Below are 16,832 nucleotides of genomic sequence, written 5' to 3'. Positions count from 1 at the left end.
AGTCTCTTGAGTAACTTCTCCTGCGACCTGAGTCATGTGTCAGGTCGCGTGCGTGTCATGACGATTCATGCACTGATTGCTTTTAATTTTTAGTTGTATTTTCATGCACAAGTAAAAAAATTTAGTTGTATTTTTTGTTTCACAAACACATAGAAAAAGTTCACATTTTGAAATAAATGTATGTTAATCAATGCCCTAAATTAATTCGTAGATGAAAAAATCATGTGAAATAACACATGGTACAACAGTTTTTAAGGTTATCACAATTTATGAATCATTAAATAGGCGTTAGGTTCCGGTGAAAAAGATAAGAAGAGATCTTCATCCTTAGATCAATAAATTATAGAGGTAATGATATTTTTAAGATGTTAAGAAAGAAATGACTACGAGATTAAACGAATTAAGAAAAATAATTATTTTAATTAAAAATGATATGAAAGGTGGAATAATATTTTATAATTGAGTAAATATATATATTTTTTTAAGATTTAACATAAGATACAAAATACATCACATGCATGCAACAATGGAAATAGAATAGGCGGTTGCGGCAAATGGTGGTTAAGTGGTTGCATGTGGCTACAGTAGATTGGTGGGACCCACCAAATATTTATAACAGATTTCCCCTCCGCAACCCTCCAAAATACCTACCGCTTTCACTTCCCCAACAAACAATAAATAATTAAATAAAAACTAATTAAAATAGCCATTCATGTTAGGAGGTTATTTAACAGTTGTTGAATGGTTTTGTATTGAATGATTAAGTGGCCAGAATGATTAAGAAACTCTTATAATATAGTGCAAAAATTAAATATAATTGTTTGATGATTATTTAGAATGAAATTAGGGTGCTGAATGGTTAAGGGATGCCCAAGATACAAAATCAATCAGAGAGTTTTAGAACAATTAAAGAACATACATTTTTTTTTCAAACAAGATTCACCTCTTAAAGACTCAGATGATTCCCTTAATAAAACTATTATGAGGTAAACAAACAATCCATTAGTCATTTCTATCTCGATATTTCAAAAATGCTGTTATCTTCATAAGTAGCAACTTCTTAACTTATAAAGTTTCTGAACCAGGTCAACGAGTGTAGAGACCGAATCTGTAAATTAGTCCCGAGATTTCTGCAACATCTATCTAATTTACTTGGTCCTTACACTTGCGGATATTATTCAAAAGTTCTTCTTTTTTATATTTGACACCTTCACAAATTGAGAGGATGTCATTTGTGAAGGTAGTGATATTTTTGAAATTTAAAAAGATAAATTACTGAGAGATAAATATAAAATTGAAAATTATTATTCTATTTTAATTTAAAAAATTAAAATTTTACTATATCTAAATATTTTATAACCATTAGTTGGTGATAAATAAATTTAGAAATAAACCCTTTACACAAAATAAATTATGTGATGGAGAGAATAAGACTTGTTATATTGAAAATAAAAATACATTATTTTTGTCCAATCTATATTATATTATAAAGTATTTTATAAAAAAAATTAAAAATCATTTTTTATGTATAAAGTACTGTTTATTGATACATATTATTTAAAATTCAAGATCACAAGCAATTATATAAATATAACTTATTAAAGTTTTATTTTTTAATTTGAGTAACTAAGTATAGATAAAGATAATCAAATACGAGATACACATCTGATTTTGAATATAAACAATCTAAAATATAATCAGTATAATTATTAGTTTTAACAAAATACTTAATTAGTATCTTTATAAAAATTATCTCATTAAATGATAAATAAATTACTTCATTATTATATTTAAATTAAATTATAAATAAAATATTAAATTAAAAAAATTACAAAAAAAAAACCAAAACTTTATATTATTTTTTTCAAAATTTTATAGTATATTTAAATTTATATTTTATTCGAAAATAAAAACATTACCGTTTTTATCTAAAAAGCACTAAAAATCGTATTATACCGACATAGATAAATAATAAAATAAAACATTAAAATTGAGATATATCTCATTATATTATACAAACACTTTTTTTTGTATTAATTAAATGAAAAATAAAATATATTAAAACATGTAAAATGTTTTTCCATATAATATCAAAAAATCAAAACTAATGGTCCGAAAAGTCTTTATAATCTTTAATATTTTTTATTAGATTACGTGTTAAAAATATACATAAAAAAACGAACGAGAGCACGGGTTGCGCCCTGTTTGAATGGTGCCATAAAGTAAACCATGTCATATTGTAATTCATATTGTGGTCCAAATTATTAAATATGTAAATCAAATCCAACGCCTGTCTTATAACAAACAGGGGTGTTAAAAAACCTGACCAATTCAGATAAACTAAGCTAATCTGATGTATAATTGAGTTATAAAATTTCAAAATTATAGATTTTGTATTAAAATTGCATTATAGTTATAGTTCCTCAAAATGACATTGTATGCAACAATTTATCCGATGAACATTAGCCGGGTAAAAGTCATCACTTACTGGGTAAGAATATTGGACGCAACAATCTGTCTTCATGTTCTTGCACATAAGGGAAGAAATTTAAAGGTGAAGAGGAACAAGGGTTTTGATTTGAATAAGAAATAAGAGATATAAAGATAGCCATTTGGAAGAGGTGGTCGTTGTAGACGGGTCTTATTGAGATTGCATAACAAAAAACGCACCTGTTAGGGTTTAGGGACTTTTCTTGAATCTATTCTTTGAATACGTGTTTCTTGAATCAAACGGATTATTTTGATTTTAGGGTTTTAGGGACTTTTGATCTGAATCCGAATCGACTAGTCAAGGTTTAGGGACTTTTCTCACGAATCTATGTTAGGGTTTAGGGACCACTTTTCTGAATCCAATACTTGTTTCAAAATGTATATGTTTGATCGTTCTTGATGTTTCAAGTACAAGTACGCAAAACATACCTATCACAACACATGTTTTCTATGTTCTTCATGTTTCTACATCATTATAATCTATACTATATTATAAAGCATTTGATAAAACTCTTACAACTATTTTTTATACACAAAGTACTGTTTATTAATGCATACTACTTAAAATTCAAAATCACAAGTAAATTGTGCGTAAGTACAATTTATTAAAACTTCATTTTTGAATTTGTGTAACCAAGTATAGATAAACATAATCAAATACATGATAAACATCTATTTTTGAATATAAAAAATCTATGGTCTTCAAGGAGGTGCTAGTGTAATTTCGAATTTGTAGTGACAATTGGAAGAGTTTTATGTAAACCATAAGGACAATTACGTAATTTACTTATATTTTGGTACATAAGACGTAAAATTTTAAACATTTAAGTATACGGATAATCGGTTGAAGTATTAACCGGTTATCATGTTGATGTGACGAGTGATGTGGTATCCTATTAATGCTTCAACAAATAATAGTGAGTTGGATATCATATCACTCGCCACATCAGCATGGTAACCGGTTATCCAAGTTCTTAAATGTTTAAAACTTTACATCTTAAGTATCAAAATAAAAAAATTAAAAGTATCTTATCCAAAATAGAAATTAAATTAAAATACATTACTTTTTTCATGCAATTCACCCAAAATAAAAACATACAATTAGTTAGGTTAGTTATGAACGAATATAAATAAAACTTCAATTCAGACACAATTATTAATTTATTAATGATGAAATTTTCTATAGAAGTAGACTCCCCGCGACAATATTTTGAATATTTTCCAAGTGGGGTATCCCCCCCCTCCCTTTCATTTACCCTAAAAAGCCCTATTTATATGCTTCCCATTTCTACCTCTGTTCTGCATAACCATCTTCATTTTCATCCTCTCACCCACATTTAACATCAAATCCATGGCGATTTTGGGTTTCTTATTTGTGGGTTTTCTTTCAATTGCATCCTCAGTTCATGCCGACGGCGGTTGGGTTAACGCCCACGCCACCTTCTACGGCGGCGGTGACGCCTCCGGCACCATGGGTATTTCTTTTTCTTCTTTATCATCTTCAAATTGGGTTTTTTTTTTTAAAAAAAATCAATGAATTGAATGCGATTTTGGTGTTGATTGAACAGGTGGTGCTTGTGGTTATGGGAATTTATATAGTCAAGGTTATGGTACAAACACAGCAGCATTAAGTACTGCTCTGTTCAACAATGGTTTGAGTTGTGGTTCTTGTTTTGAAATTAAGTGTGTGAGTGACCATCAATGGTGTTTGCCGGGATCCATTACCGTCACCGCCACCAATTTCTGCCCGCCGAACGCCGCCTTACCCAACAACAATGGCGGATGGTGTAATCCTCCTCAACAACACTTCGATCTTTCTCAGCCTGTCTTCCAACACATTGCTCAATATAAAGCTGGGATCGTCCCTGTTGCTTACCGAAGGTGAGAAATTACCAAACTACCCCTACCCCATTCCTACATAACACAAGGGTATTATTGTAAATTCACTAACACATGTTTTTGTGTTGTTTTTTCTTAGGGTACCCTGCGTCCGAAGGGGTGGAATTAGGTTCCAAATTAACGGCCATTCCTACTTCAATTTGGTTTTGGTTACGAATGTGGGTGGCGCCGGCGATGTGCATTCTGTCGCCGTGAAAGGGTCGAAAACTGGGTGGCAACAAATGTCGAGAAACTGGGGGCAAAATTGGCAATCCAACACGTATCTCAACGGGCAGTCTCTGTCTTTCAAGGTCACCACCAGTGATGGCAAAACTGTGGTGTCGAACAACGTTGCCCCGGCTGGTTGGTCTTTTGGACAGACCTTTTCGGGTGCCCAATTCCGTTGAAAAGACGTTTTTACCCTCGACACGGTTTTAGCCTATTAGAGTTAGTGGTCACCTAGTATTACTATTGTAACCTTTTTATCAAACTACAATAGGTACTACAATGACTAGGGGATCGTATTTTGAAAGGGTCCTTTTGGTCATTTTGCTTTTTTTAGGGTACCCTATATTTATCAAGGGTTTTGCAGTGGTGGACTGTTACCACCCGCCTAGTAGTAGTAATTGACGGTTTTGCCCTTGGTTGGGCCATTTGAATTGGCTTGTTGGTGAGTTGCCTTTTTGGGAATGCTTTTATATTTACGAGGGTTTGAGTTGTAAATTTACGCTTTTTACTAGTAATGGAATTGGAAAGGTGACTACCTTAAGTTTAAGATGTGTCCTTATTATTTCAACTGATAATAAAGTTTGGTTCTTTCAACCATAAGGGTGGTGCCTGATTGGTTTGAGTTTGCCTTCAAAAGTCAAAAGTACCAGAAGTTTCATGTTCAAATCCAATGAGAAATAAAAATCTCTTGTGGCCACGACGGTTCAAATACGGTGACTCCAAACTATCTGTAAAGCAGATGGTCGTCCTGAGACTCGCATAGCGGGTTGGATATCCAGGTTAATAAAAAAAGCTTGGTTCTTTCGGGGTTTTTTTTCATAGGTTATTGGTTCGAGTCCCGCAATATGGATATCGTTCACGACTTTTAGGATTAGTTGAGATACATACAAGTTGACCAGAACACTTACTGTAAAAAAAATATCGAAATTAAAACTACAATTGACAATTTTTATTTGTAATTTTACAGTGAACTCCAGTTTTGGTTTGTGGTTTATCGAAATTAACACTTTTGTAGCTACAGCTTCAAAATTACAAGATTACTTTTGTGGTTTGCAAAAATGTCTGAATATAGTCCTCTCCACTAACAGCGTTAAAACATTACGTTGAACAAAGGGTATTTTTGTCATTTATTAATACTTTGGTCCTTCACTCGATCAAATAACCATAGGAACCAAAATGTAAAGTAGATTTTGGTTGAGTAAAACACAAAAAATAGATAAAACAATGAAAATATTCTTCATTTAATTGAATTTTTCAACAATCGTTAGAGAGAGAATTAAATGCGGACGTTTTGCAAACTATGATGACATCTTGTAATTTCAAAACTATAAAGATGAAAAAACGTTAATTTTAGCAAACCACAAGGACCAAATTTATAATTTACACTAAATTTTATAAGCTGCCTTGCAATTTCAATTCATACACAAAAATATATATATATATATATATATATATATATATATTAAAGAAGAAACCAAAGGTAATGAGGTGTCACCTTCTAATGCTTAGAACCCCTCCTATCTTTTTTCTCATTTTTTTTTATTTTTTTAAATGTTGAATATGTTAAAGACTTTTTTGCCCCTTGATGAAAAATGTATAACTCATAATTAACCCGGGTTATTTTTGTAATTTTGTATACCCAAGTTTAACCTCCAACTCTTGATTTGCTCTTCCGTTTACTTTCTTTTATTTCTTAATGAAATTTATTTTTTAAAGTTTCAATAATAAACAAAATGAAATCATATAAAATCCTTTGGTGAGGGATGAAGAAGATGAGAGTTGAAGAAAAATTCAAAGATTTTAAAAGGTATGTAGAAATTATATTCATTAAAAAATGTGATTTGTTATTACATGTTTCTTTTTCAATATTGTTGGATGTGTTGTTATCATAGGATATGATTGTGTTTACGATTGGATTATATAAATTGTGTTTACGATTTGATCATATAAATTCGAATAAAATTTTGATATTTTATAATCACAGGATATGATAAATTTTTTTCGAATTTAAGCTTCATTAACAACAACTATTTATTCATATTCATCTCTCACACCCTCTCAAATTCTATCTTTATCTTATACATCTCTAAATTTATGTTCTTTCTCTTTGGTTTTTCTTCTATTTTACTATTGATAATCTTCATAGTTTTTTTTCACTTCTCCCATAATTTTATGTATGTTTGTATCGTTATTTAAATTGCATTATATGTCATTAAGATTTGAAGAAGTTTCAAGTTCTTTGGTTTTTTTTCTATTTCATTATTGATAATATTCATAGTTTTTTTTGTTTTTTCACTTTTCCCACAATTTTATGTATGTTTGTTTCGTTATTTAGATTGCATTATAGTTTTTATGCATTATGTCATGAAGATTTGAAGAAGTATTCAAGTTCAATATTTGATCTTTTTGTTGCAAAGGTAATAATTATATATTGATTTGTTTCATGATTTTGGTTGCATTATAATTTTATTTATGTTTGTATCATGATTTTTGTTTCATTATAATTTTATTTATGTTTGTATCATGATTTTTGTTTGCATTATAACTCTTATGTATTGTTATATATATATATATATATATATATATATATATATATATATATTGAAGAATAAACCATGAGTGTTTGAAGTGGCCTCTCCAAAGCCTAGAACCTCATTTTTCTTTTTTCTCCTTCATTATCTCAATATCCACTATTATATTTTTTTTTTTGTCAATTTATGTTTTTTTGTTAAATGTTTGCATTCAACTCCAAACCATTTATCTCCTTCTATATTAATTCAAATGACATAACTCCAAATCTTCATCTTTTACCATCAATCATTTATTTATATACATATAAACAACAACTATTTATTCATCTTCAGCTCTCACACCCTCTCAAATTCTATCTCTATTTTATACATCTCTAAATTTATTTTCTTTCTCTTTGGTTTTTCTTCTATTTTACTATTGATAATCTTCATAGTTTTTTTTTTCACTTCTCCCATAAGTTTATGTATGTTTGTATCGTTATGTTATTTAGGTTGCATTATAGTTTTTATGCATTATGTCGAAGATTTAAAAAGAAGTCTTCAAGTTCAATATTTGATTTTTTGGTTGCAATATAAGGTAAAATATTTATACTGATTTGTTTCATTATTTTGATTGCATTATAATTTTATTTATGTTTGTATCGTGATTTKTGTTTGCATTATAACTCTTATGTATTAGGTAAAGATTTAAAATGTTCAAGTTCACCATGTAATTTTTACTTATGCATGTTGAACGTTTTTTGGTTTGCAAGTTTTCGAGTTCTTTAACGTTTATATATCAAGTCATGAAAATTTGAACTTTTTAAGTTTGGGTTGTGGGAATTTTTGATTATGATCTAAGGTAAGGATTTTATGCAAGTTTGTTTTGTAATTTAAAGTGTATTAGAATGTTATGTATGTTTGTATCATGATTTKGATTGGATTATATTTTTAAGTATGTTCTTATCGTAAGTTTAGTCRTATKMTAATTTTATGTATGTTCATGTTATGATTTTGATTGCATTATAATTTTATCTATTGGGTTATAAAGATTTGAAGTCTTTAAGTTTGGTATGTGATTTTTTACATATCGTATGGTTGGTCCGGTTCATTCACTATTGTGTTTTTAAAGTCAAGGTACGTGTTGAAGATGAAAAATAGTACATGTACATCATCTTTTGAATGAGACATATCTTTATGTGGAGTATTTTTTATTCTTAAATTTGAGTCAGATTCCTTAATATTTCCGTCGTTATTATTACTCATTTTATTTAGTTTTACAATTTTATTACTAAACAAATCTCTCTCTCAATATATATATATATATATATATGTGTGTGTGTGTGTGTGTATATTAAAATTTCACTAACTATATTTTATTTAACTTTTTCGAATTATTTGAATATGATTTGTTGATGATTCTATTAATAATTAATATATATTTATATAGACAATCATCATATCATTAATCAAAGTACTCATACTACCGCGCAACGCGCGGTTCCCATACTAGTTTAAGTTAAAAATTACCATGAGCCCCCTTTGCTAAGATTTGAAATTGGATGAATATAACTCATTCATTTACACGTAAAAGCAGTATTTAAAAGAAGTAAAAAAGCGTCAATTGACAAAGATACTCGGATAAAAAAAGTATTTTCACCTTTTATTCAAAATTTAAACTTGTTATAGATCTATATTATATTATAAAGCATTTGACAAAAACTTTTAAAAACTATTTTTATGCGTAAAATACTGTTTATTAATGCATATTATTTAAAACTCAAGATTGTAAGTAGATTATTAAATACAAGATAAACATCTCATTTTAAATATAAAAAATCTAAAATATAATTAGGATAATCATTGTAGTTAATTATTATATTTATAAAATATTATATTATTAAACCAAAAATAAATTATTTCATTATTAAACTTAAATAAAATTATAATAAAAAAAATTAAAAAACTTTTAAATAGTTGATTTGATTTTAACATTTAAATTTGAGGATTTTTTTTTCCTTTATATTGAATTTATATGCAAGTCATGTGAAAACCAATTGCTTGTTATAAATCAAACTCTGCTACAACAGTATTTTCATCATTCTACATTAGTTTTCTCTTTTTTTATAAACCAATCTATGGTTTAAATAAATTTTTTTAGATGCATGTTTCAGGCTATGTCTGAATTAATCCCAACATATTATAACTATAAAAGTCAATCATGATAAACTCAGTAACCATAATTACTATGTCTGTCTAAAATACCATTATAAACCTTAATAAATAAGTAATAAAAAAATGGTGCATAGAATTTGGTGAAAAGGGTCAACAATTTCTGGTTATGGTGTGAAATAGCGAAGAGAAGTTGGGGAACGTGAAATGTTTCAATCCCAGAAATAAGAAGAATCTTTGACCCAAAATTCCATTTCCCAACCACTTATTTTCAAGCAGCTTTTGTCTTCTCAATTTTATTTGGATTTCATATATAATTTTTTTTAAACTATATGTTTTATTCTTAACTAGAAGCGTACTCGTGCAATACAGCGAGATAAATCGTGATTTTAATATTTCATTTTATTTTTTTATCTCAGTCGATGTTATAATATGGCTTTATATGATTTTGAGAAAACGATGATGTTTTTATTTTTGATAACTTAATAGTATTTTTGAAAATTCAACAAATTTTATTCTTGTAGTCGTATTTTTTTTCCCTGATTAACTTGAATATCAAATTCGTTATGCGAGCTAACTAATTCTAGAACGGCCACTTGATTTACAGATAACTCGAAGTTATCGTATTTGAATCTACATGATTACAAGAGGATTTTTTTTTTCTTTGCATTTGAACCTGAAGTCTCCAGACAAATTATTTAATTATGGATCAAACTCATTAAAAAATTGTAACAACAGAGACCCGACTCATTAAAAATTGCAACCACGATTACATGAATGTTGGGGAAAAAAAGGAATAAAACCCATTAAAAACACTTAAATCACAAACAAAACATGTAATTTACTCTAGCTTTTATTAACAGTCAAATTCTCTTCAAACAATTTGAAATTAAAATCAAGAAATATTTTCAAACGGATATGGTTTGTGATGATTTAGAACCAATACTCAAAAACAACCTTCTAGACACAGGTTTTGGTGGTAAAAAATTGTACTGAAGTAGGATTCTTTTATAACGTATCGATAAGCTACAACAATGTTACAGGTTGTCCGTTCTAGACTACTGGAAATTTTCGGAGCAATTTAAAAAAAATATACAATATTTTTCGAGTTGCACGTAGACTAAGAGCCGTAGACTAAACGCTTACCAAGTAAATGCTTATCGGATCATTTTATCTTATTGAATGAACATGATCTTAAGAGCAATGACAAGAACTAAGAGTCTTACCTAGTAAACATTTACCAAATAAATTGTTGTATACGATGTCGTTTTAATAGATTAAAAAAATCTTACCTGATTAGTTAAGTTAAAATATTGATTTTACCAATAAATACTTACCAGATACACGTCCAATAAACCATCCCATCACATTAACATATACCGCTAAAAAACAATAATTTAGAAGAGAATTTAATATGACAAATAATGGAGACAAAGTAGGGGGCGTAGGTTTTTTTGATTTTCGTATCCAAATTGAAGCCGCCGCATGCTACACTTTACGGCGGCTAGCCGGCTCCCATGGTTAGGGCAAAATTTCCTCTCATTTGATATGGGCCGGAACGCTTCTAGTAAATACGAGCCATTCAAGCTCATGGACCTTGCTTATGGAATTGTACAGGCCCATTTTGCTTATGAACCTTTAAATTTTAATAATACTATTATTAAATTATAAATAATAATTATTATTACACTTTTATGCCATGAAAACTTGCTAAACTAATGGTGATAAAATGTTTTATGAATAGACATTACATTAATAAATGGTGGGTTTTCGAGTTAGTTTACGTGTACCAATTAATCACTCAGGTGATCATGAATAATTTGGAGTTATCGCAGGTGAACCTCCATTAATCATGGCCATATGGGCTTTAGCAACGTCTGGATTTGAACCATGATTGGATGAGATTTCCACTATTTCTTCTGAGGCTTGACCACTACTTTATAACCGAGACTTAAAGTTTTGTTTTTAAAGTAAACGATGTATAATAATATCATTAAACATGAAACACTAAAATATGAAATATATAATGTGAAACTGAAAAAGATCTGGAAAAAATATGAATACAAAATAAATATTTAAATTGTTAAAAAAATATCGCATACCATTAATTAATATTGAAAATAAAAAATTAAACCGAAAATGAAAGATAAGATTCAGAAATATTTGAGCAATGGGTTTTTTTTTATCTTAATATAAATAGCACATGTCATTTTCAACCACTGATCAATAAAATCAACGGTGGAGATGGGGTTGCAAACTTTGTAGTAACGATGTGACATACAAATGAAGCCTCCTATATAAAATGCAAAACTTCAAGAGAATGCTTTTATACATTAAGACGTTATTATCGTCAAATACAATTATGATACGAACAAACTATTGTGAAGGACAAAGAGGAAAATGGATGCCACATGCTCTACTAAGAGTGGGAAGAAACTGGAAGTTTGGTGGCAACGTAGGGTTATAAATGTCGGTATATTTACATAAACAATCTTTATCTCTTGTGCTTGTAACTCGTTGCAACAAGCTGGAGACGGTGATTCTCGTTGGATTAGGGATGGATAACAATCCTTTATCTCTTGATCTGAATTACAACGTTGTGCAACGACGTTACTCATGAGAAACACGAGTCCAACAAGAACAGCAAGAACAAAGTTGCATTCTTCATCTTATACTCTTTGCAGCTACTGAAAGAGATCAAAATACAAAAGAACCGAGTATATATATATATATATATATATATATATAGAGAGAGAGAGAGAGAGAGAGAGAGAAAGAGAGATGAGTGATCAAATGCAAACCACCCTCATCAGTCGATTTCATTTTTTAATCTTATGAATTTTTTTCTTGAAATTGTTTCATATAATACTTTTTTTGATGAAGTTGTTTTATATATGATTATGAAATTGTTTCATATAATACTTAATGAAATTTTAATGAAACTGTTTCATGTATTTCTCTAAAATTAAAATAATGAAAATGATAATATCCGTAATTAACACCCTCCACAATAAAGATGATTAATCAACCTCACATAATTACAAAAAAAATTAACAAAATAAAAAATTATGATCGGTTGAATGAGGTTTGTACGGTTTGTACAAATAACGTGGTTTGCAAAGTAAACCTCCTGTCTGTCTATATATATGTATTATGTTTTGAGAGTATATGTTAAAAGGGGATTTTTGATTGTTACTTATAAGGCATTTTGAAGAAAACGCATGCAAGAAATTTATGAGGTAATTAATGCATATATAATCATTATGACAAGTTAACGTAGGATTTGTAGTTATGGTGTTTGTTCAAATATTTCAAATTAAATAGAAGTTTGATTTAGAGTACGTTTACCAAACGTTTATCCGAGTAAGAGCATACCAAGTTATATTACCTCGTCGGATGAATATGGTAAGAACCAAAAATCTTACCCGGTATGATCGAGACAAGGACCAAAAACCTTACCCAGTAAGTGAAGACGACTCTTACCACAATTAGCGCTTATCGAGTGAATTTTTGCATATGTTGCCGTTTTGATGGACTAAAATTTTAACTCAGTAAGTAAGTGATAGTGTTGAATTTTATCAGTAAGCGCTTACCGAGTAAGTGTTTGGTAAACAACATCTTAGTTTTCAACAATCAATTTTGATGCATTAGAAAATTGAGAATGATACTTGATAAGGTAAATAAGGGTGGTGAATCTCACAGATAAACGCTTAACCAGTAAACATTTGGTACTAAATTAATGATCCTAACCTATTAAAATCGTCATTAGAAAATCATGTATTTAAAATACAATCTCAATTAAATTGGGCTGGTTTATTTCTCCGTTAATTGAGGGTTTTTGAGTCAATTTACATGTACCAATTAATCACTCAGGTGATCATGAATAATTTGGAGTCATTACAGGTGAACCTCCATGAGTCATTGCTACAAGGGCCTTTACAGCGTTTGGATATAAACCTGTATTGGACGAGATATCCACTACTTTGTATGAGCCTTGACCACTACGCTATAACAAGTATAATAGGTCATGTAGCTATGTTATCTCTTTTTAGAACATTTGAGTTTATATAATTGCAACTTACATCAATAATAAAAATTATCCCAAGTGGTCAGTTTTATTTTTTAGGTAAGATACGGTTGTAGATCGTCAGCCTACACGACAAGTTATGTTTACGACATGAGAGATATGTTTCACAACGTGAAACCATATACAACGAAGAAGAAATATAGGTATAGAGAGAGAGAGAGAGTTCAAATGCAAACCTTACCATTTATACAAACTTTGCAAACATAATTAGACCAATCAGAATGCACCAACTGTTTCTTTTTTATTTGTTTTATATTAAAGGGTTTTATTGTCTTTTTTCTTATTTTGATATATCTATTTATTATTCCACCCGATTTTTGGAGATATTCATTACGATTTTGATAACTTTTTAAGACACGATTTAGTCATTTTTATAAATCTACATTTCGGCAAGGTTGAAGATTTGAATACACGAACATGAAACATGAAATGCGAATCATGGAACACGAAAATGTGAAATATTATATGTGAACCGAAAAAGATCTGAAAAAAATATGAATAAAAGATAAATATTTAAATTGTAAAAAAATATCACATATACCATTAATTAATATTAAAAATAAAAAATAAAACCAAAAATGAAAAATAATATTCAATAATATATCTTTTGTTTGGTTTTTTTATTTTAACATAAATAGCACATGTCATTTTCAATCATTGATCAATAAAATCAATGGTGGAGATGGCGTTGCAAATTTTGTAGTAATTGTGTGCTTTACAAATGAAACCTCATATATCTATACTATATTATAAAGCATTTTCCAAAAAAAAAACTCTTAAAAACTATTTTGTATGCATAAAGTATTGTTTACTGATACATATTACTTAAAATATAAATTACAAATAAATTGTGTGTAAGTACAACATATTAAAACTTCATTTTTGAATTCGTGTAACAAATTGCAGATAAATATAATCAAATACATGATAAATATCTCATTTTTAAATATAATTAGGATAATCATTGAGTTCTAACAAAATGTTTAATTATTATTTTTATAAAATTATATTATTAATTAAAAATAAATTACTTAGTAATTAAACTTAAATTAAATTATAATAAAAGAAATTACATTTAAAAAGTCATACAAAAAACGAGAACGTTCAAATAGTTAATTTGATATTAATATGGATATATATTTTTTTCAAATTTTTATGATATATCTTCGAATTTATATTTTATTCAAAATAAAAACATTGTCATATTTCTCAAAGCCACATAAAACCGTATTATATCAACGTAGACAAAATAAAATGAAACATTAAAATTGAGATATATCTTGCTGCATTGCGCGAATACCCTTCTAGTATATATATAATGCAAAACTTCAAGAGAATACTTTTATTCATTAAGATATGGTTATCGTCCATACAATTATGACACGAACAAACTATTGTGAAGGACAAATAGGAAAATGGATGCCACATGCTCCACTAAGAGTGGGAAGAAACTGAAAGTTTGGTGGCAACGTAGGGTTATTAATGTCGATGTATTTACATAAACAATCTCTATGTGCTTGTAACTCGTTGCAACAAGCTGGAGACGGTGATCCTCGTTGGATTAGGGATGGATAACAATCCTTTATCTCTTGATCTGAATTACAACGTTGTGCAGCGACGTTGCTCATGAGAAACACGAGTCCAACAAGAACAACAAGAACAAAAGTTGCATTCTTCATCTTATACTTTTGCAGCTACCGAAAGAGATCAAAAGACAAAAGAACCGAGTTAATTATTGTATGTATGTATTATGTTTTGAGGGTACATGTTAAAAGAGAAAATTTGATTGTTACTTATAGGACATTTTGAAGAAAACGCATGTAAGAAATTTATGAGGTAATTAATGCATATATAATTATTATGATAAGATAACGTAGGATTTGTAGTAACGATGTTTGTTCAAATATTCCAAATTAAATAGAAGTTTATCTGGGTAAGGGTTTATCAAGTCATATTACATTGTCGGATAAATATGGCAAGGAACAAAAGTCTTACCTGGTAAGTGAAGCCTTCACTGTGAAGGCGGCTACTCTTACCATAATTAGCGCATATCTAGTAAAATTTTCATATGTTGATGTTTTGGTGGATTAAAATCTTAACTTAGTAAGTAAGTGATAGTGTTGAATTTTACCAGTAAACGCTTACAAATAAGTGTTTGGTAAAAGACCTCTTAGTTTTCATTTGTAAATTTGGAATGGACTTATTTTTCTCTATTACGTTTACAATATTTTAGGTGACAATCACGATCAGATATAGTTAAATCGAATAAAAAGTTTTCATTAATGAGAGCATCTCCAGCAGATTATTCATACTGAAGAAAATCTTCAAAATTAAAAAAGCAACAAATAGAAGTGTAAATTTCTCTAAATACAGAGAACTCTCCAAAAGAATGATAACTGGTTTTTTTATTATATTTCGCTGATAGAAAACATTGAAATGAAATGTTTAACATAAATAAATAATATTTTATTAAATGTATGAAATATTTTAATTACATAAATAATGATGTAATCTCAAAAATGAAGAGTTCATTGGAATTGAATGCAATTATTTTTAGAGAATTTGAACTTTAATTTTTCGTTTTGGAAAATTATTGGAGAATCTTTTTTGGAAAATTACCCGGTAATAGACATGACAAATACCGAGCATCTTACCCCATAAATAATGGAAAAGATTTTTACCCGGTAAGTATTTACCAGATAAAAGACACTTATCAACAATTAATTTTGATGCATTAGAAAATTGAGAATGATATTTTATAAGGTAAACAAGGGTGATGAATCTTACAGACAAACGCTTAACTAGTAAGCATTTAGTTTACGTGTACTAATTAATCCCTCAAGCGATCATGAATAATTTGGAGTCATTGTAAGTGAACCTCCATGAATCATGGCTATAAGAGCTTTAACAGCGTTTGGATACGAACCTGTATTGGATGAGATATCCACTACTTCTTATGAGGCTTGACCACTATGCTATTACTGAGATTTAAAGTTTTAGTTCTATATGCACTTCACTTAGAAATAAAACTTGAAATTTGGAACCATTTGTACTATAACAAGTATAATAGGCCATGTACTATAACAAGTATAATGATATAATATAAAAAATAATATTATTAAACTAAAAATAAAGTTACTTTGTTATTAAATTTAAATTAATTTATAATAAAAATTGAATTAAATAAGTTACACGAAAAAAAACGAGAACTATTAAATAGTTAATTTGATACTATTATCGATTTAATTTTTTACAAATTTTTATGCTACCTTCAAATTTATATTTTAATTCTAAAATAAAAATATTACCGCTTTCTCAAAACCACATAAAATCGTATTATATCGACAGAGACAATGAATAAAAACTAAACATTAAAATCGAGATTTATCTCGCTGGATTGCACGAGTACCCTTTTAGTATATATATATATATATATATATATATATATATAGAGGGGGGGTCAAATA

The 16,832-nt window shown here is 28.6% G+C and overlaps 1 protein-coding gene across 1 annotated transcript; it reads left to right on the top strand.

Moving 5' to 3' along the window:
* Positions 1–3,838: 3,838 nt before the first annotated feature.
* LOC112522423 (expansin-A1) lies at positions 3,839–5,143 on the top strand. Its single transcript, XM_025131522.1, has 3 exons — positions 3,839–3,965; positions 4,059–4,371; positions 4,469–5,143. The coding sequence occupies exons 1-3, from the start codon at positions 3,842–3,844 to the stop codon at positions 4,773–4,775; spliced, it is 744 nt and encodes a 247-aa protein (XP_024987290.1). The 5' UTR covers positions 3,839–3,841; the 3' UTR covers positions 4,776–5,143.
* The last annotated feature ends 11,689 nt before the right edge of the window (positions 5,144–16,832 follow it).

This window comes from Cynara cardunculus (assembly GCF_001531365.2).
Source record: "Cynara cardunculus var. scolymus isolate 2C chromosome LG 12, CcrdV1, whole genome shotgun sequence".
NCBI lineage: Eukaryota > Viridiplantae > Streptophyta > Magnoliopsida > Asterales > Asteraceae > Cynara > Cynara cardunculus.
This window is presented reverse-complemented; position numbering and strand designations above follow the sequence as displayed.